Below are 19,843 nucleotides of genomic sequence, written 5' to 3' on the forward strand. Positions count from 1 at the left end.
AAAAGGAAAATAAAAGGCATGATAATAACAAAAGTGATTTCCTTGCGCTCAAGTGAATGTTATTGTTGCATTAATCTGTTGTTGAGATTATTATTGTTTTCTCTAAACATAAATATTGTGCAAAATGTATTTAATCAGTGATTGTGATAGCGATTAGTGGTTAAGCCATCGATAGAATGTCCGTGCATGTTAATAGTAGATGTGGGTCTAATCACAGTTAAAAGATGATCGTATTATATTGGTATTAATGGATGTAAATGATTTCTGTAAGGGTTAATAGTGGCCTTTAGTCATCATACATATTTGGTCCTATCAATTTTTTTTGTTCATCTCAGCACATTCAGCTCTTAGGTTATCAGTGAATATAATCAACTTGAAGTAGGGCTATCAACTCAGCCGCATTTTTGTCCGTATTAAACAAACACCGGGAACTCTGATTAAGCAGGAAAAAAATATTCACACTCATACATATTATTAAGTTTCGATCTCACATGCAAAGATGCTCAAAAGGTTATGTGATGTATTATGCATATTAAGTATCTGGCGCGAGCAAAAGTTCAACAATTCCATTCGAATAAATCGGACGACACACAATATTGTAATGGAACTCATTTTTTGTTCGGCACGATTATGCATTTAATGTAACAAGACAAAGTCAAGTGACATAATTTTCAATGACTAATGATTAACAGCTGAATTCGAAGATGTTAATTAAAAAAAAAAAACACCAACAATGTTTTCATTTTTCATCAGCTCGAATGTAAGACGCAAATGCTCTTAAAATACGTTCTTGATTATGATATCAACTGACAATTGAAGAAATAAATATCAAACAAACCTAACCTCACAAATTTACCATTTATCGTCATTTTGACATTGCAATGTGATAATACAGATTTGATTCATCTGATTACATGTCTTTGCAAAAAAATACAATACTAAATATGTGGAAGAAAGAGAGTGACGGAAGAGAATGTACACGAATATAGACATTTCAATACATGTGTTGTAGAAAAGTGACGACGGTGTACCAAAGCATTAAAAATTAACAACAAAATAAAACCCAATACCTTCGTTCATTTTTATTTCAGTTTCGTTTTCATTTAATTCATGTTACAGCAGCCAAATCAAATCGAGTAATGTTTTGTGTTTAGTAACTAAAAAAAATACACACAGTTTGTGATAGCCTTTTAAAGCGCGAAAAAAGCCTAAAAAAATTCCGTTGTCCGTATTTTCATAAGCATTTTTTGGCAGTGTCCTTTTCGTTGAATTTATTTTTTCTTTCGCTTGCGTTTGTGTGTGTGCATGAGCAGTGTGTTTTTTTCCTGACATTGCAAATCAAAAAGAGAGGCATCATAATTTATGTGATAAAAAAGAAAATATTGGCACGTGCACAAATTTTTATATATCATTGTGTGTACACGGTTGTATGTGGGGTAAGTGAACAATAATCATCTAATCAAATTATGAATCTGCTTCAATACTCAAAATTCGAATACTCAAAAATAATGGTGAAATAACAAAAATGAATTCATTCGCACACATTTACAACTTCAGATAAGCACTACATTATACATTTTGAAAACTTGTTCAATGATGACACACACAATAAAATCCCATGCCATTGCATATGTAATGCTAAAAAGCTAAAGCGCAAAGTAAACAATACAAATAAAACATCCATTTACGCAGTGCTCATTACATATTATGTAACTTCAAGTTTTATAGTTGGATAAAAATCCTTGTCTTACTTTTCAATTGCTTAACGAAATATCAGTTTTATTTTCAAAATTACAATGAATTTTTACTTTTTTTTTTTCAATTTAAAAAACATAAATGCTATTAGAAAATTGTTCTTTTCAAAAAAGCTGATTTTATTCTTTTTTTTAAATTAGAAATTGAAAAATAAACCAAATGGTGTTTTACACCCCCAACACTAGAATGATATTATTTAAAACCGTCAAACAAAAACTATATACTGTGAATGCATCAAATAAATAACGACCGCAAGATTTGTGGTCTACTATATAGTATTATAGCACAAACACAGAAGTATTATACACAACCACACATACATAGAAATGTTCGCCTGGTTTTGCTTTTTAGTAAAAAAAAAAGAGATGACAATAATAGTTTTGCTATAGACATAACGTGCTATTGAGATCAATATGCTGATTCATTGATATGTTATAGAACTGAAAATTATTATATGTAATCAGAATAAATATGCGAAACGTAAATAGAATTCAGTATTGATTGACACACAAACCATTCATTCCTCAACAGAATCGAAACAAGTGCACAAGCCTTCACTTGAAGAAGGAGAAGAAAAGAGGGTGACGGAAAAAGGAAACGTATTTCAGTCCGATTGTTGATTGCATTGGAATTTCGCATTAACAAACACAAATATACACGATGGCTTATTCAAATGGAACGGTATTGAACTTTCACAACACATTATTGCGCGAAAGTGATGTAAACCTGCTGATGGGTCCACACTGGCTAAACGATCAAATCATCTCATTTTATTTGGAATATTTAGAGAAAAATGTGTATCAAAATACGCGCGGTTTGCTGTTCATATCACCGGAAGTGGTACAATGTCTGAAATTTGTGTCCGGACAAGAGATGAGCATTTTTCTTGGGCCATTGAATGCCAAAGGAAAATCGTTCATATTTTTTCCACTAAATGACAACGATGAAGCTAAAGCTGGTGGTAATCATTGGAGTTTGTTAGTTTTCTCGCGGCCGGAATCAACATTTTACTACTATGATTCGCTGCACTTTGGTACATCATTGAAGAAATCACTCCGACCATTTCTTTTTGAATTGGCTAAGGCAATTGATTGTCCCGAATTTGAAGTACGTGGTGGTGAATGCGTTAAACAAAATAACAGTTATGATTGTGGCATTCATGTAATTTATAATATCGAATGTTTGGCGCGACGTGCGCTCAAACATAATTCACTTGACGATGATGAATCGACGGCAGCTGATGAGAATCCAACCAAAATTACCAATCAAAAAATTCGACAAAAACGACAAGATCTGCTGAATTTGATTCAAAAGCTTGGCGGCAAATTATAAACAGTCACAAAATTATATGTATACGATCAAAATGTATTAAAAAAACACATACAAAATAATAATAAAATAAAATAAATCGTTTTTATCAAATCAACACACATTTTATCGAATAAAATGAAACGACACAATGTCCAGAATATTAATGCAATTATAGTTTTGTTTAAAAGAAAATACATTCATTGGCTCTGCTCACAAACATAAAATATTTATTCATAACGAATGAAATTCATAATTATTAATATCTATAGATAAAAAATATACGATTTAACATTTATCTCTAGCGATCACTTTTCTCTTTCTCTTGCTCCATCTTCTGAACGTACCAGAGAAATAGAGAAACATCTCTGCTAAATAACATGTAATTTCATTGATATCACTTAATGATTAAATATACAATTTACAAATTGACTTTCTTTCAATCCATATGTGCATAAAGAGATTTGCTTAGTAAAAAAAAAATATATATCGAAACCAAAAAACAGCCACAAATGTTATATTTTATAATTTTTTATTTTGTTTTGATTTTTTTCTGTCTAAATCTGGAATATTTTGTATATGAAAATAGATTTCACTCAACAATCAACGAATGTCAAACGAATCAAATTGTATATTTTACATATTTATCTAAATATATAATGTTCTCTGAAAATCATCTTAAACCTAATATATTTGTTTCGTAAAAAAGAAGAAAAAAGAAGATAAGGTGTGTGGTAACAAAATTCAGGCAATGATTTTTGGTGCAACCCATCCGCCAAATGCACGCTCCAACTCACTGGCAACGGCCAAACAGAGACGATCCTGATTACGATTTGCAATAATTTGCAATCCTATTGGTAGACCTTCTTTGGTGCCAAGTCCAAGTGGTACGGCTGTCGATGGTAGGCCAAGAACATTAATGATTCCCGTATAGCTGAAATTAAATGCTTTTACAATTGGTTCGTTGTGATACGGTGCAACGGTTGGATGTGTTGGATATATGAGAACACCATTTGTGCCCAACATTTCTTCAAATTCATGCCGTAAATCATCACGTTCCTTAACTTTCAAATGATACTCTGGTGTGCCGTATTTAACGCCCATTCGATCTGTTATGGCCGTCATAATTGCAATGAAGGTATGCTTTGATACACCGAATAACCATTTAAACATTTCCAAATATGGATTAATTCGTCCATTTAAATTGGCCAATTGTGCGTCGAAACCGATTTCATTTTCGTCTTTCATATTTGCCAACCAAATCGTAGTCGAATCTTTTAGTTTTGACAATTTAACACGTTGTGGTTTCGCTTTGAATGCAATTTGTAAATGACGAATTACTTTGTCCATGATCACACGAAGATCGTAATCGATTGGCGAAACAAAATACGAACCACCATCATTTTCCTGATAGTAATATTTTAAGCTCGATAAATTCACTGGCACATCCAAATTCAATTGGTCCGCATTATTTCCGGCAATGATTTTTAACATTGGTTTTAAATCGCACGCAAACCGGCTCATTGGACCAATGCCCAAAAATGATAATTGCTCTTTGCTCGTTGGAAATGGAAATTGACCTTTGTTCGATACAATAAACGGCGATGGCTTATGTCCAAATACACCATTAAAAAATGCTGGCATACGAATACTTCCACCGATGTCTGAACCGATTCCAAATGGCGAACCAGCTGCACCCTATATTACCACAAAGAACGAGATTAAGAGTTTTAATTTTTTATTTTATTTCTTTTGATAATTTTAATTTTACCAATATACAGCCTTCACCACCACTTGAACCACCCACAATTCGATTTGTATCATAGGGATTTCGAGTTCGACCATGAACTGGATTTGAACTTTCCCACCTAAAATTTGAAGAAGGAAAAACAACAAAAATTGATGTGAATGAATTGCAAGAGTTGTCAATTGATTAAGAATGATTACTCAAATTCTCTGAGAAAATTGAACACATAAGATTGGAGAGAAAATGTTTCGTTCACTTACCACATGCATACTTCCGAAACATTTGTCAATGCAAATGGTATGGCACCTGCTTCACGTATCAATCGAATGGCATCAGCGTCTTCAGTGCCGCGTGTATCCCGTCTTAGCCATAAACCACCAGTGTTTAACATATCTTTAACGGCAATACAATCTTTCGTCGATATTGGTACTCCTAGGAATGGTTTTTGTTCCCTGAGCTGTTCGGCAGTGTATTGATCTGATGCAATAAGCTCATCCACTTTGGCAGCCTCTTGTAGTGCATCATCAAAACGCTCATCAACAACACAATTCAGCAATGGATTAATTTTATTGATTCGTTTAATGAACGTATTTAATACTTGTGTCGATGTTATCTGAAAATGATCGAATGAAATGCAAAGAGAATGAGCTCATAATCAGATATGCTAATATACAAAATATTATCATAAATTAAAACAATAATAAGTTAGTGCAAATAATTGCAAAGCGAACGCAGATTGATTGTAAAAATTGTATTTACTTTTTTAGTGCGTATCTTTTCAGCAATTGATGTGGCTGATTCGAGTAGGAGGAGATCGTCTATTGGAGGCATTGATGGTCCATGTTCACCGTGCACTTTGATCAGCACAAAACGAACGCACAGGCAAAAGAATCGATGAAATAAATTCAGTGCGACCAAAAAAATTGACGATTTTTGTACATTGATCGTTTCTTTCTGATTGGCATTTAATCCAATTTGTTGCTTTGTGGCCATGATTAATTTTCGTAAATTTTGTTTGGTATCACGAAAAATTCGTTTAAAATATTGTTCGAATGACGGTCGTCGCACTGTGATCATTAACTTATGTAAATATTTTCGAAATTTTTCGAGTGCATTATGTGCGCGATGCGACGATGATATTGATGATAACAACGACCGTTGAATATTCAATGGCCAGAAGTTACTGAATCGCAATGATTTCTGCTTTTTATGCGATTGCACTTGAAACACTGACAATACCGATTTTCCAATGATTGTTCGACGTTGAATCGCCACTTTTCTACGTATATGTGTATCTGATTCGTGCCAACTCTTTGTGCTAATTTAACATTGTGTTGTCGATAGCGATTTGTCACGTTATAAAGTTCTATCTGAAAATAGAAAATGGCGATTAGTTCAGCGATCCGTGTTATTTTGTTGATTAAAAATAGCATTCAAAAAGAAATACATTTAAGATGATAAAATTAAAGAAGAAAAAAGAAGAGAAACTTTCAAAAAGAAACACGTTATTCTGCTTTGGCAGGCGGCTTATCGTGGTGTGTCTTCTATCCGGCAACGTGTAATTCAAATTATCAAAGACGAACTAAAAACTCCACAACACGAGAGTGTGAAATAAATGAATTTTATTACATTCATTCTCTATTTGAGTTTGGTTGATTGCTCATGTGTCTCTTATGATTCAGTTTGTTTGTCGTTGCGGCTGGGCTGATACAGTTACTATAATTGATATTATTCGCTTATAATGCTGATCTATTTCGTGCGCCAGCATAACAAACTAACGAATATATCCGTTTTAATCGCATTATATATTAAAATGGAAATGCTCAATTTCAACGAAAACACTGACCAAGAACAACAAATGTACACAACAAACGAATCGAATTTAGCTTAATGAAAGGTACCTTAACCAATTATTGTGCTGACTTTTTATCGATGAAACAACAACAACAAAATTATTATTTGTTCAGTGTATCACATGAATAAAATATGTTCTTAGGCCATCGTAGCGTCAATTTTCTGTACATGAGCATGTACATTATCGTGTCCGAATTTTACAAATTACCGTCCGATGATTAATTTATTTCTTTTTCGATGTGTGTGCGTTTTTTTTTGTATTGTAGATAAATTTTTATAAACAATTCTGAAAATTTCCGTACACACATATGATGAAAGTTCCTGTGCTGCTAGGCAGAGTGCACACGGCATATAAAAGTGAACACATGCCACTGGATAATAATTCACGACTAATTGTTTAAACGATAAAGAAGGCAAACAGAGATCTGTACATTGGTCGACAAAACAATTAAATATCGAAACATAAACTGTTTTGTTGTTGTTGTTGTTTGCACTTTGTCATTGGATTTCAATTGCACACTCATTCAAAAATGCACAATTAATTAAAAGCATTCAATTGACTATTCACAGTACCCACTCACGAAAATGAAAGCGTAGTTTTTGTTTCTTGTTTGTTGATGAAAATTCACATCGGCAACAATGAATAAATGTGAATAGTTCATCTCAATTGTTTGTATCAATCGTTGACATTTTATTCTAATTTGAGTTCAAATCTCAATTCCAATGTCAATATTTATTTATTTTTATTTTTTCATGCTTTGGAATGGCTTTGTTTAGCATTTGTAAAAAACATTGTGATATAAGCAGATATCAACCTCATATAGTTCAAATATTTACTTTGTTTTATTATAAGTTCTTTTCAGAATTCGACTAATTTTTTTATTTTTGTCCGGACGCGGGCCGACAAATTTATAGACAAACGTCATTCAATTCAATTACCAATTTATTTGATTAATTATTCTTACTTTTTTTTTGATGATAAGTGGAACTTACCGCGTATGCTTTCAATTGACATTGGTGAATCAAAAACCATTCGGTGAACTTTTTTGCGTTTTGCTTTATAATTTTTTGTTTCTCTTTTGCTCGTTATTCTGTATCGTTTTTATTCAAAAATGCTTATTGAGTCTTTTGGAACTTTATCGTCGTGTGAGTACATGAGTTTGTGTGTCGCGTTTTGCTTTACTAATTTGCTTGTTTTTCTCTCTATTTTTCTCGCTCTTGAACTGTGTGCTTCTTATTTCAAATACACGCTCAGATTTGTTGAATTGCGAATGAGTTTATCTGTTTCTTTGCTGTTTACTTGAAATTCAATATGCCAACTGCGTATCTCTTTCGAAAATTGTCAGATTATTTTCATTTCTTTTTTTTTTGCTATCTTGATTTGGCATTCTTCATACTAACCAAACCCTTTTACATTTCCTCCAAAGAATTCAAATAAAATTATTTTCACTATAACACCTTTACATTCTATACTCGCTTTTCTTTTCGTTTATAGTTAAAACGAAATACGTTTATCAGTCTAAGAATTACATTTTTTTTCTTCGTTGTTAGTCAACACATGTCAAAAATACCATTACACACCATTGACAATTCATGGTTAAAATAAATAGCCAACAGATGGCACATCATTACACAAGAATGCATTCGTTTCTATATTTAACTGTGACAGAGAGACCAAAAGCGAGCAAAAAAATCAGTTAATATATTTCTCATTTATTTACATTTAAATGGATTTTCTATGGAAATCTTCTTATTTATTTAATCCGCATTCGGTATTCTGCGTCATATTGAGAGGAGAAAATTTTCAAATACATTTTGAATGTTATTGAAGAAAATGTGCTCCTCAAATTTATGTTGAGTGGAATACAAGCATCGGATGTGGCTATTTTAGAAATGAAATTGATTTTTTTTATAGAAATAATTGATGAGACTGAGATTCAGATTGATGAATTTCATTTAAAAAAAATTATATCATTTGAATTGAAGCTAGATACCTGTTTGGATGAGTTTAGAAAACAAAATAAATGAGTTTTGAGTTTATTCAAAGTTTGATCGAGATCAAAATAAATATTAATATATTAAATAGCAGTCTAGCGTTGACAAAGTTTTTGCAAAAATTTCCATATTATTTGGCTTAGATGTAGAAACGTATATGCTTGCTTATATTCTGTTTTAATAATTATCACCGATTTTCTGTCTCATCATTTAGGTGTGAAACTGGCGGAGTTAGAACGAAGGGCAAACTTTGATTTTCTTTCGTTATTTTGCTTTTGACGAAATGGACGAAAAATCATCGGTACCTGCTGAAAAATCACCGCAATTTAAACTAACATTACCCGCAGCAGAGCCAATAAAAAATTTAATCAGCCGCTCACCATTGCCATCACCGACCCAAAAACGGAAACAACTTTTGCCACCAACGACAAACGAAACCAAAGCCCCATGTCAAACAACACCGTTAAATGTTGGCTCGGCAACAGGTACGCACTTATCAACACATTAAACAACTATTTTTCATTCTGTCTTATTCCACACAATTTTTTTGTTGTTGTTGTTCGAAAAACCTGTTTTATTACAAGATTTTTTTTTAAATTTATGTTTTATTGAATAAGGTTATATACTTATGTATTATTTTTGCTTCGGTCGATTTTCTTGTACTATCGTTACAAATAAAGCTCACAAGAACATCTTTCCCATTTTGAGAAATGGAAAAAGGTCTTGTTGGATTATTAACACTACAATCCATGTTTGAACACAACAAATTCATCCCCTTATTAATTCACTGTTTTATCTCTTGCACTTCTCCTTACTTGATATTTGTTATCGTCTGTTAAGCAAATACAAAAAAAATCTTGCAATTATATGCAAAAGCTTCGCATAGAAAATATATTATTATTTCTTCTGCCATTTTTTGTGTGTGTGTGTGTGTGTGTGTGTGTGTGTGTGTGTGACGCATTTAAACGACTGACATCAGAAAACAACGCTAAGCAAAAATATCATGTGCATGAAGCCAAAGATTGATGGTTGGCATCATATTTTCTTAAGACACTCACACAATTTCAATCTCGTTTTCAATGAATCCCTACTAGGGATACCCAAAGCAAAAGAAAAGTGCTTGTGAATGATAACAGAAGGAAGATGAAAGACATCCTGCACTCTCTGTTGTGCAACGGAATCAAAATGCTTTTAATTTCAACAAGTTTTTCCTGCTCTTGTACAACCGCTCTGATGGAAGATAACTGCTTTTTCCGCTCTTAAATTGAACTCAGTTAGCGAAAGGTGGAATGACGCAAAATGTAAAAGTTAGAAGAAGAAGGAAAGAACACATATACATTTTTCAATTAAATTTAGAAGTATTGCATTTGTTTTGTTCTCTTGAGTTGTCTCTGTTGTATTTAGTCTATAAAAAAACGAAATCAATTCGTTTATTGAGGAAAAATAAATGTTGTTTGTTTATTTATTTTGCCACTGGCAAAGGTTCGGTAATGATTTTGGTGATGACAAAGAGAGAAAAAAATATTTTTTTTTTATTCCACGGAATGCGTTTAAAAGCTTTTGTACATAAACTCAAAAAGGAAAACAATTTTTCCGCATTTCCAATGATCCTTTTCCGATACTTATTTTTAATGATGGTATATTCTCACAAAAAAAGCATCTGATTTAGCGAATGCGAAAAGTAAAGTGGGTTAGAGAAACATAAAGGAAGCGTTTAAGTTGTTTCGATACCGTCTCTTCGATTTTTATACATATTTGAGTTTAATTCACTTTGCATGCTCATCCATTTGAGATACTATCGACAAAGGATTCACGATTGATCTCTCTACACGAAATCGACTACCCAATCAATTCGCTGCCAATCGAACGGAATCGGAAATGAAATAACAAGACTGATACCGTCTTAGTTGTATCGAATCACTTCGACATGCAAACGACGACAACGAATATTGTCATCGCTTTGGACAATTTCCATGTAAACAGACATTTGAAAAAAAAAGAAAAGAAAAACATAGCCAGCCGTGCTGTAACATTTCCATTTTCCCATTTTTTATGCTTTCAAATTGTTGCCTTGCAGCTGAAATGGAACGACTAATACGACATTCGAAGCGAATGAAAGACGACAAAGGCGGCAACGGCATATCATACGAAACTTTTCGTCTTTTCATATGTTTTAAATTATGTTATTGTCGAATGCCATGTGGATTGCATTATCTTTATCAGAAGCATAGATTGAGAGTGTGTATCATGCCATCCGCATTCATGCTCATGCTTTTGCTCTATATCGCGTAATTCTCTACATATTATTATTGCACATTGAAACTCTATCTCACATTGGCATTGTATGCTCAAACAACATACGTTGGTTTTGTTTTGCAATTCGCCAGCTAACATCACTGGTAAAACGTATAACGGCACGATGGAAGTGCTTTCGTTAGCACTTTCGTCAGTTATGATCGAAACGTTTAGCTGTAGACATCGTGTTATTCTTTGGCCTCGCTCATACACGCTATCGCATTCGTAACACGCCATCGTACCGATTTATCGTCATAGTGTTTTGATTTTGTACACACTTTTTTTCGTTCTCTTCTTCGTATTGAAAATGAGATTGTATAGTGCATTTAAAAATTGTAACAAATTATCCGAGTCACTATTTATAAAATGTTGTTAATTAAATTCAAATAGTATCTTTTGGTGATGGTTGTATTTAGATTTGCGCGCGAGCTTTTTATTTAATTTATTTATACCATAAAACACCGAACAGTAGCATCTATTAAATTCGATTCATTATGGATGTAGACAAGTGTGATGGTCTGATATTGACATAAAAAAATGAATGAAAATTGTGCCTCACCAACCCCCTCGTCTTACGGAAGTAATAATAAATTAATATTGAAATCGGCATACAATACTAAACAATGAAAATCGATGCGCTGCCCCCAAAAATGGGATGTTTTGTGTGCAAAGTGATTGCTGTCTATTTTATTCATGCAATGTGTTTTATATGGCGACAACGACATTGATAAATGCTTGGATGATCTAAAATATGACCGTATTTCGTGGGAAAATGTTTTATTTTTGTATTTTATTATGTTATTGGTGCGACGATGTAGTAGTAACCGAGTGTTTTTGGTAAAGTTAGAGGAGTATACAAATGTCATATGATTTGCGAGCATTAAAAATTAAGAACATGGAGAAAATGGAATTGTTTGGATATCTTGTTAAAATTTACATTCAACCCGGCGAAAAATGATAACAATATTGTCAATCCTTTACCACCAAGTTTATTATTTTGCCAATGGAAGGGGACGTAAGAATGAGAAAACAAAACAATTTTACAACGACTGAACTAAATCATAACATCGAAAGTTTTTTTTTTTTTTTTTTGTAAAAACTTAAGTAATCGCTTAAAATGTTTTGGATTTTCAATAATTTTGGAAAAATTGTTTCGTGTTTGTTTCATTTGCTCACAAAACTCCTATAGCATGGCAATTATGACAAATGAAAACTTTAACAATTCAATTAAAACAATTGTCTTTTGCTGAATTCAAAAGTGACAAATTCAATGGAAGCACACATACAAACACACGCACACATGCATCAAGAATTTGCGGATGTCATTTGATTTTACTTTAAATATGTTACGGGCAAAGAGATAAAGACGACAACTAAAACATTTTAAAACGTAAACGATAAAATTAAGAAGAAAAAACACAGACAATTAGTCCGGTGGTGGTAAAAATATTTACTTAAGCGAATCAACACTTCGTTTGTTATAATGTTGCTATGTTGGCGAAAACGTCGAAATAACAAACGTTCATCGATTTCAAGTCGAGTAAATGCATCATCATCTGATGATGAGTATGGAAGTGGTGTTAATTCACCACCACTTATTTCCAATGTGGTCGCAATGGTCAAATCGATCGACGACAATTCAACCGAACATTTCGAAAAAAGTATGTGTTTGTTTCTATTTTGATATTTTAATTTATTTTACTTTTTTTAAAGCAACCAATGTGGATGCTACTGAAGAGCAGGCATAGAAAAAAGAAACAAATTATCGAGATGCGTTCAATCGTAATACTCCCTTTTGAACCGATGTCAATAACATTTCGAATTGATTTAGGTTTATCCTTGCCCCATCTCAAATTCGGAAAGATGAGAAAACGAGGGAAAAAAACGATTGCCATCAGATCTCATAATACGAGGGTTGCTCCATAATTTTTTTTAAAAACATATATAACACAGTTGTTTTTTGTCGAAAATGGTTTTATTGTTTTTCAAAATATTCCCCGAGATGATCGATACACTTTTGCATTCGATGAAACCATTTGTCATAGCATTCGTGCCACTCCGAAACTGATATCTCCAAAACGTGTGTTTTGAACGCTTCAACTGCTTCTTCTGGTGTCGAAAATCGTTGACCACGTAGTTTTTTCTTCACGCTTGGGAACAAAAAAAAGTCATTGGGTGCCAGGTCAGGACTGTACGGTGGATGACCCATCAGTTCGATGTTTTGACCGGTCAAAAATCGAGTAGTTTGAAAAGATGTGTGAGAGCTCGCATTATCGTGATGAAGAATTATTTTGCGACGGTGGTTGTTTTTTCTTATTTCACCAAACACTTCGGGCAAACAAATGGTGGTATACCAATCAGAATTGACGGTCTTACGATCCTCTAGTGGAACGGTTGCCACATGACCACTTCTCCCGAAAAAACAGGCGACCATTCGCTTCGAAGTGCTTCTTGCTCGAACAACTTTCGTTGGGTTATCTTCATTTTGGAAGACCCATACAGTCGACTGCTGTTTCGTTTCGGGCTCATAGGCATATATCCACGATTCGTCACCAGTGACGATTTTATTAACGTCTTTTGAAGCACCACGATTGAATTTCTTGAGCATTTCTTTACACCAACTCACACGAGCCATTTTTTGTTCATCGGTCAATTTATGTGGGATCCAACGAGAGCAAATCTTTTTTACGGCTAAATGTTCATGCAAAATTGTATGTATGCTGTGGGATGAAATGCCCAAAGATGCCTCAATCTCACGGTAGGTCACATGACGATCTTCCATAATCAGTTTTCTGACAGCATCGATGTTTTGTGGCACAACAGCCGATTTTGGACGACCTGTATGAAACTCGTCTTTGAGCGAACTACGACCGCAACGGAATTCTCGGTACCAGTTATAAATTGTCTGAAGGGTTGGTGCTTCATTGCCAAAGGCCAAATGAAGTCGATCGAAACACTGTTGTTGAGATAATTTACTTCGAAAATCGTAGTAAATCATTTTACGAAAATCTTCACGTGTAAAATTCATTTTTTTGTTGAGTCGCAGTTTACCAGTCACTGTAAACAATACAAATAGCGTTCGTACGACAAAAGGTTCAGGGCACGAATACATACCAAAACATCAAACTTTACGAATATGACAATGGTTTACATCGGGCAACACTATAAGTACCATTTTAAAAAAAATTATGGAGCAACCTACGTATCGGCTAGCAAACTCATTAAATACAAATTGAAGCGTTTTATTTCTGCCACCATTCGCATTTATCTCTTTTTCGATTGAACTACTTTTTGTTTATCATTTATGAATGATTGCATTTGTCTAACAAAGTAGATCTGCCCAAATAAATTATTCACACGATTAAACGGTGATGGTATTCATTGGGTGTCTAATGAAAAGCATTCAAAATTCCAACACCGGAATGGAGCGAGGAAATCGAAAATAGATTTGCCAAATTTGTTTGCAATTTATAACCCCAAGGCAAAATTTCAATCAAAACCATCGTTGTACTATAACTTTCTGTCTGTGCGTTTAATATTATTATCATATTTTTTTATTCTCCATCAACTCAAGAGAGTCTATGCCGTTGTCAAAATGGAACGTGTTGGGAATTTGTGGCTCGGCCATGTTGACTTTGTGCAGACATAGAGTTGCACAATATATATCTAATATATTGGCCAATTCAATCTGAAATAAGTTTATTAAAAGCCATCACTTCGATATATAAGCTTTATTGATTTCGAATTTAATCTAGTTTATAGACGAATCATTTGAAATATTGAAATTCAAAATGATTTTGTATCGTATTCATTTATTATAATTTATGGAAATCGCTCAAATACATTATTAATGCTATGATTGGTTTCCGTTTTCAATTAAAAAAAGGTAATCCTTCGATTCATTTTCCATTCTGTCCCATTATCATCATTCACATTAATTCTATTATAAGAAACTATATAGTTTGACCACAAACACAAACAAAAATTCGCAACAGCAAATAACGCAAATTGCTAACAAATATTTGAGATTTGGTAGTAGTCAATATGTTGTACGTTCACACAACAGTATCAGAGCACCGTCACAGCGACAACATTGTACTGCGAATGTACGGACATACGACACCAGTAACAACAACAAAAGGTAATTGTCATATTTTGCATAGTAGCCAACGCATTCGCTGTTCAATATCGGCCAACGCATTCGCTGTTCAACGAAAAACCGATTTGAATGTGTTGTGAGTGTATTTGACTTAGACATTTCAAACAAACAAGCCGGCAACAAGTCACATCGTGTCGAACCATTCCCAGTGTAAGAACTAAAATTGCTGCGCATAAATTTTCATTTTACATTGAAAGTGAAATATTCTGTCGAATTGGATTTTTATCGGTTTTCCAAAAAGTGTTTGGTAAGTATTAGTACAGAATTTTTGAAAAAAAAAAAAAAAAATGACTGCATCGTAGAATGAGATTGAGATAGAGAGAAACATATTGAACACAATACAAAATCATGTTCAATCATGAATTTCATCATTGCGCACATTGGATTACGGGTACCTTTAGCCATTAATGCGACGCAGTTTCTTATGATTTTTCAAAGCCTACTTTGACTTCGATATGCAATTGAATGTTTTTTTTAGATTTTTTTGTTTTCAACATTCATTCATTGGCAGGAACAACAAATCGGACACATCGAATGACGAAGAAGAATATGGACACATTTTCACTAGGGGGGAGACACCAAGAATAAATTCCGAATCCACTATATAAATTACTAATCCAGCTATTCCACTAATCCAAAAACACAAATGTGGAATCGAAACTATTTTTCCTATTCCATGCACTGTTTCCGTCAAAAATGTTAATTCTGCTATTCCGCACTATTCCACTAATCCATCAATAAACGTCAAAAGAAATGTCAAATGGATTTGAAGTGAAACAATTTTTGCTATTCCATCCACTGTTTCGCTATTCCACGCGAATCCATTCACAGGCGTTGCTATTTCGTTGCTATTTCATTGCAATTTCTCGAATCTTTACACTAAAAGTCTAATCCTATTCCACGTGTCTGCCCCCTAGCATTTTTAGTTCTTACACTGGGAATCGTTCAAAAACCGACCAAACGATGTCAGAACCCGGAAAATATGAATACAAAGTATCAGTAAGTGTGTTTTTTTATTTCGGAATCGCATTTTATTCATTGTGAAGATTAATTCTATCGTATCGAATTTGTATCGATCAGTTTTCTAGTTTTCCCCAACTACGAACCTGTCCACAATCGTATTCTTCCCGGAACAAATTAAATGAATTTTCTTCTCGGCCGTCTCCCGTAGTTTACTCCGCCTACGAGTAATTTACGCTGTATGAGTAAGTATCGTTTGCAATTACATCAATTATTATTTTAGTTTCATTCATTTCAGACTGATATTGATTTATTAATTAATGGTGACTTATTTTGTGTTTCTTGTCTTTTTTTCTGATTGATAGACAGTACTATTCCATATTAAGCATATTAATGGCATTTTTTTCTCTTTTCACAGTGTTCAACGATCTCAACACTACTACTACTACTACTACCAAATCTCAAATTAAAGCAATGTTGTGGTCATTGATTTTGCGCTTAAACTATATACTTTCTTTTATAATTTCATTTTCCATTCTGTTCTAATACTTATTGATTAATTTCCATTGTTTCGATTCTTTTCTTCTGATCAACTCTAGGTAATCCTCGAAATAAATGTGCACTGCAGCCCGGACACTCGCTTATGGACTGGGTACGATTGGGAAATTCAAATTACGATTTAGCTGGAACGAAAGGCGTCATCCGAGCGATTAGCTACGAAGAATTGGCCAAACACAATAAAAACGACGATTGTTGGCTTGCTATACGTGGCAAGGTGTATAATGTTACAAAATACATGGATTTCCATCCGGGTGGTGAGTAACTTTTTTACAAACATCACATCAGATACATACAACAAAAAGATATCGCATATATGTGCGAGTGTAGCGAAAGTTCCATTCGACCTTTTATCGAAAATTGACGATTGATTTGGAAATATTGCACACGTTAACGAATTCACATGAACTGAAATAAAGAATAAAGAGGTCAAGAGTAGAAGAAAAAAAGCAGAGATAAATTCTTTAATATAAGTGACAGAGATGTAAATCTGCGAGCGACCTAGATAAAGATAATTTTGATTCTGGAAAAATCTTTCTTTTTTACGATAAAATAGACAAATACAACGAAAATTAAATAATGTAACAATAGCAATAGCGAACTCGTCGATTGAGAAAGAAGACACAACGCGTGATTTTTTTTAAATTTCTTTCCCCCATTCGATATCAGAATAAACAGAGCTACAATTTTGTTGTTGTTTCTGTTTGTCTCCGCTGGTTTTTTTACGATTTTTATTTTTTAAACTATTGTCATTCCTGGTATTTACTTCATTAGGTGTTGATGAGCTAATGAAAGGCGCTGGAAAGGATGCAACAAAACTATTTGATGATGTTCATGCATGGGTGAATTATGAGCAGCTTTTGTGTAAATGTTTTGTTGGTCCATTGCGCACCACATTGACCATTAATTTGGATGTGAGTGGAAATAGTTCACGGGCGAAGAGTATCAATCAATTAGCAAGCTCAACAACACCAAATGGCTGCTTTAAGGCACCATTCTTGCCTATATTGAATACGGTTAGCAGCGGCAGCAACAATAAATCACCAACAACAGCCAAGAGCAACGATGATACACAATCGCAGTCAACTGAAAGCAGCTTAAGTACCATGCCCATCGAAATTGTGCCGCGATTCGATTGGATTCAAAAAACCAACGAACTGTCATTGGTTTTCTATACGAAAGCATTTTGTAATCCAGCACTGTTGATTCGTTGCATAACGCAGTCGCCGCAATCGAAATTTGAAATAGGCATCCAAATCGAGCAAACGATGCACATAAATCAATTTCAATTGGCCGATCAAGTGGCATTTCCACCATTGGCAACGAAAATCAACTATGAAACTGGAAAAATTGAATGCATCTTTCAAAAAAACGTGCCTGCTCTATGGACAAATTTCGGTCTAATGACACGACAAAAACTCACCGATTTAAGCAATTGCACATATCTGTATAATGTCATTGAACGAGTACAAATCACACACGATTCTTATGCTTTAGTCTTGCAGCCAAAACAATCTCTCATACAAATCCTCCCAATCGGTCATCATATCAGCGTCACCGCAAACGTAGAAGGTAATTACCCTGTTGGCTTTTCCGTTTCATTCAGGGCCAATTTTTCCGTTTCGAATTTTTCTAACCATTTTTCCAAAATTTTACCACAGGCACCAATATTACACGTAGTTATACACCAGTACCAAAAACATATGCACCAATTAGCTGTAATAAACCAGAGGCCGATCCAAGTTTTTATCTATATTTATTGATTAAGACGTATGTTAATGGTGCTTTAACTACACATTTAACCAATAATTTACCATTGGCACATGATTTAGAAATATCATATGCAAAAGGCAATTTTAAGTTAAACCAAGTCAAAGAATTCACGCGGATTGCAATTTTAGCGGCCGGCAGTGGCATAACGCCAATGCTAGCAATCATCGATTATCTGCTGGAACGTAGGAGTAACAGAGTGTAAGTAAATATCAAGCAATAATAAAAAGTTCTGAAGTGTGGTGGGGTTTTCGAAATTTTTATTATGAATTGAATCGTTGCGGCGAAACAGTAGCTCTTATTTTTCTCCAAATAATACTGCAACATAAAGTTTGTAATACAACAAATAAACTATTCATAAAAAACTTTATGTTGCAGTATTATTTGGAGAAAAATAAGAGCTACTGTTTCGCCGCAACGATTCAATTAATTCATCGATATTACAATTTTAACTCAAATGTCATTTGACAAATGCAAATCAAAAAGCTTTTTGAACCAGAATTTGTACAGCCAAAGAAAGTTAGTTTTTCGGCACTTTATGTCGATCTGTATAGGTGCCGTCAAAAACTTTTATTCACACTTTGGGTACTTTACTGGTAAGAATTTTTGTGTTCATCGACATCGAAAAATATCGTATTACAACGTGGTGGTGTACGAAATGTAGATAGCAATCTTGAATTAAGTCCTCAGGACAGATAGGAGGTTTAATAATTTGTTGTACGCGCCACTTTTGCTTCATAAACTATGACAACAACCAATCAAAAATATGAATATTAACTTATTTATGTGCGCAAATTATGTTCTTCTGTACCGCAGTGAATCGATAAGTATGTTATATTTCAACAAAACAACGGACGACATTTGGTGTAGAAGCAATTTAGATTTATTGACCGATAAAAATAATAGGTAAATTACATCCAGAAATGTATATTAATTATCCAAATTATCGTTGGTCATTTACTTCTCTTTCAAAATATTTGCTTATATGTTTGTTTATTTCGGGGTTGGAATGCAGGTTTCAAGTTCGGTATGTTTTATCGGAACCGAATGATGATGAAGATTGGCACGGCGACATCGGACGAATGTCAGAAGAGTTAGCAGCTAGCCTTTTGAAATTGGATTCAAAATTTTATTCGGAATTTTGTTTCGTATGCGGACCACTACCGTTTAACCAACTATGCGAGAAAACATTACGATCCGTTGGCTTTGACGACAAACGCACACATTTCTTCCGCGGTTGAAATATGTCAACAATCAGCTAATAATTGATGGCTTTTACACCAATGCACATGAAAACGTCTCAATGAGCTCGATGATTCCAATTTGTGATTTAAAGAAAACCAAGTGTTTTTAAAACCAAATATTTTCATTTAAAATTGCTAAAGGATTTGAATTTACTTAATAAAAACAAAAAAGAAGAAAAAAATATATCATAAAATCGA

At 33.7% G+C, this 19,843-nt stretch overlaps 3 protein-coding genes and 1 long non-coding RNA gene across 9 annotated transcripts; 3 read left to right on the plus strand and 1 right to left on the minus strand.

The window, feature by feature from the left end:
* The first annotated feature begins 1,024 nt into the window (after positions 1 to 1,024).
* On the plus strand, positions 1,025 to 3,181 carry LOC116341028 (sentrin-specific protease 8). The gene is made up of 2 exons (XM_031767875.1): positions 1,025 to 1,136; positions 2,287 to 3,181. Exon 2 carries the CDS (start codon positions 2,416 to 2,418, stop codon positions 3,085 to 3,087), a length of 672 nt encoding a protein of 223 aa, XP_031623735.1. The 5' UTR covers positions 1,025 to 1,136; positions 2,287 to 2,415; the 3' UTR covers positions 3,088 to 3,181.
* LOC116340994 (cytochrome b5 reductase 4) lies at positions 1,130 to 19,809 on the plus strand. 2 transcript variants are annotated; one of them, XM_031767803.1, is made up of 7 exons: positions 1,130 to 1,436; positions 8,875 to 9,144; positions 16,673 to 16,888; positions 17,406 to 18,203; positions 18,293 to 18,602; positions 19,218 to 19,307; positions 19,417 to 19,808. In XM_031767803.1, exons 2-7 carry the CDS (start codon positions 8,943 to 8,945, stop codon positions 19,640 to 19,642), a joined length of 1,842 nt encoding a protein of 613 aa, XP_031623663.1. In that variant the 5' UTR covers positions 1,130 to 1,436; positions 8,875 to 8,942; the 3' UTR covers positions 19,643 to 19,808. The 2 variants fall into 2 exon arrangements, with proteins under 2 accessions (XP_031623663.1, XP_031623674.1); XM_031767814.1 differs by lacking the exons at positions 1,130 to 1,436; positions 8,875 to 9,144 and adding an exon at positions 12,059 to 12,615 and having other exon boundaries at positions 19,417 to 19,809.
* Positions 3,267 to 8,217, minus strand: LOC116341005 (fatty-acid amide hydrolase 2-A). Of its 5 annotated transcripts, none has more exons than XM_031767853.1 (5): positions 8,066 to 8,217; positions 5,570 to 6,180; positions 5,071 to 5,423; positions 4,835 to 4,931; positions 3,267 to 4,761 (listed from the first exon to the last, which is right to left on the minus strand). In XM_031767853.1, exons 2-5 carry the CDS (start codon positions 5,885 to 5,887, stop codon positions 3,808 to 3,810), a joined length of 1,722 nt encoding a protein of 573 aa, XP_031623713.1. In that variant the 5' UTR covers positions 5,888 to 6,180; positions 8,066 to 8,217; the 3' UTR covers positions 3,267 to 3,807. The 5 variants fall into 5 exon arrangements, with proteins under 5 accessions (XP_031623713.1, XP_031623704.1, XP_031623687.1 ...); XM_031767844.1 differs by having other exon boundaries at positions 5,570 to 6,176; positions 7,658 to 8,217; XM_031767827.1 differs by having other exon boundaries at positions 7,658 to 8,217.
* LOC116341044 lies at positions 15,926 to 16,541 on the plus strand. The gene is made up of 3 exons (XR_004201126.1): positions 15,926 to 16,112; positions 16,194 to 16,318; positions 16,492 to 16,541. It is a non-coding gene; the product is annotated as an uncharacterized LOC116341044 (long non-coding RNA).
* Positions 19,810 to 19,843: the final 34 nt, after the last annotated feature.

Source organism: Contarinia nasturtii, unplaced genomic scaffold, assembly GCF_009176525.2.
Source record: "Contarinia nasturtii isolate CC-2019 unplaced genomic scaffold, AAFC_CNas_1.1 Cnas_scaffold_129, whole genome shotgun sequence".
Lineage (NCBI taxonomy): Eukaryota > Metazoa > Arthropoda > Insecta > Diptera > Cecidomyiidae > Contarinia > Contarinia nasturtii.

What these genes read in the sequence shown, in the direction of transcription:
- LOC116341028 (XM_031767875.1), top strand. Translation starts at nt 2,416, where the DNA reads ATGGCTTATTCAAATGGAACGGTATTGAACTTTCACAACACATTATTG.
- LOC116341005 (XM_031767853.1), bottom strand. Translation starts at nt 5,887, where the DNA reads ATGATCACAGTGCGACGACCGTCATTCGAACAATATTTTAAACGAATT. An exon ending in GTTTCGGAAGTATGCATGTG is followed by an intron (nt 4,932 to 5,070) that starts GTAAGTGAACGA and finishes TTCAAATTTTAG; the next exon opens with GTGGGAAAGTTCAAATCCAG. An exon ending in GTGGTGAAGGCTGTATATTG is followed by an intron (nt 4,762 to 4,834) that starts GTAAAATTAAAA and finishes GTGGTAATATAG; the next exon opens with GGTGCAGCTGGTTCGCCATT.
- LOC116340994 (XM_031767803.1), top strand. Translation starts at nt 8,943, where the DNA reads ATGGACGAAAAATCATCGGTACCTGCTGAAAAATCACCGCAATTTAAA. An exon ending in AAATGTTGGCTCGGCAACAG is followed by an intron (nt 9,145 to 16,672) that starts GTACGCACTTAT and finishes GATCAACTCTAG; the next exon opens with GTAATCCTCGAAATAAATGT. An exon ending in GAACGTAGGAGTAACAGAGT is followed by an intron (nt 18,603 to 19,217) that starts GTAAGTAAATAT and finishes TCTGTACCGCAG; the next exon opens with TGAATCGATAAGTATGTTAT.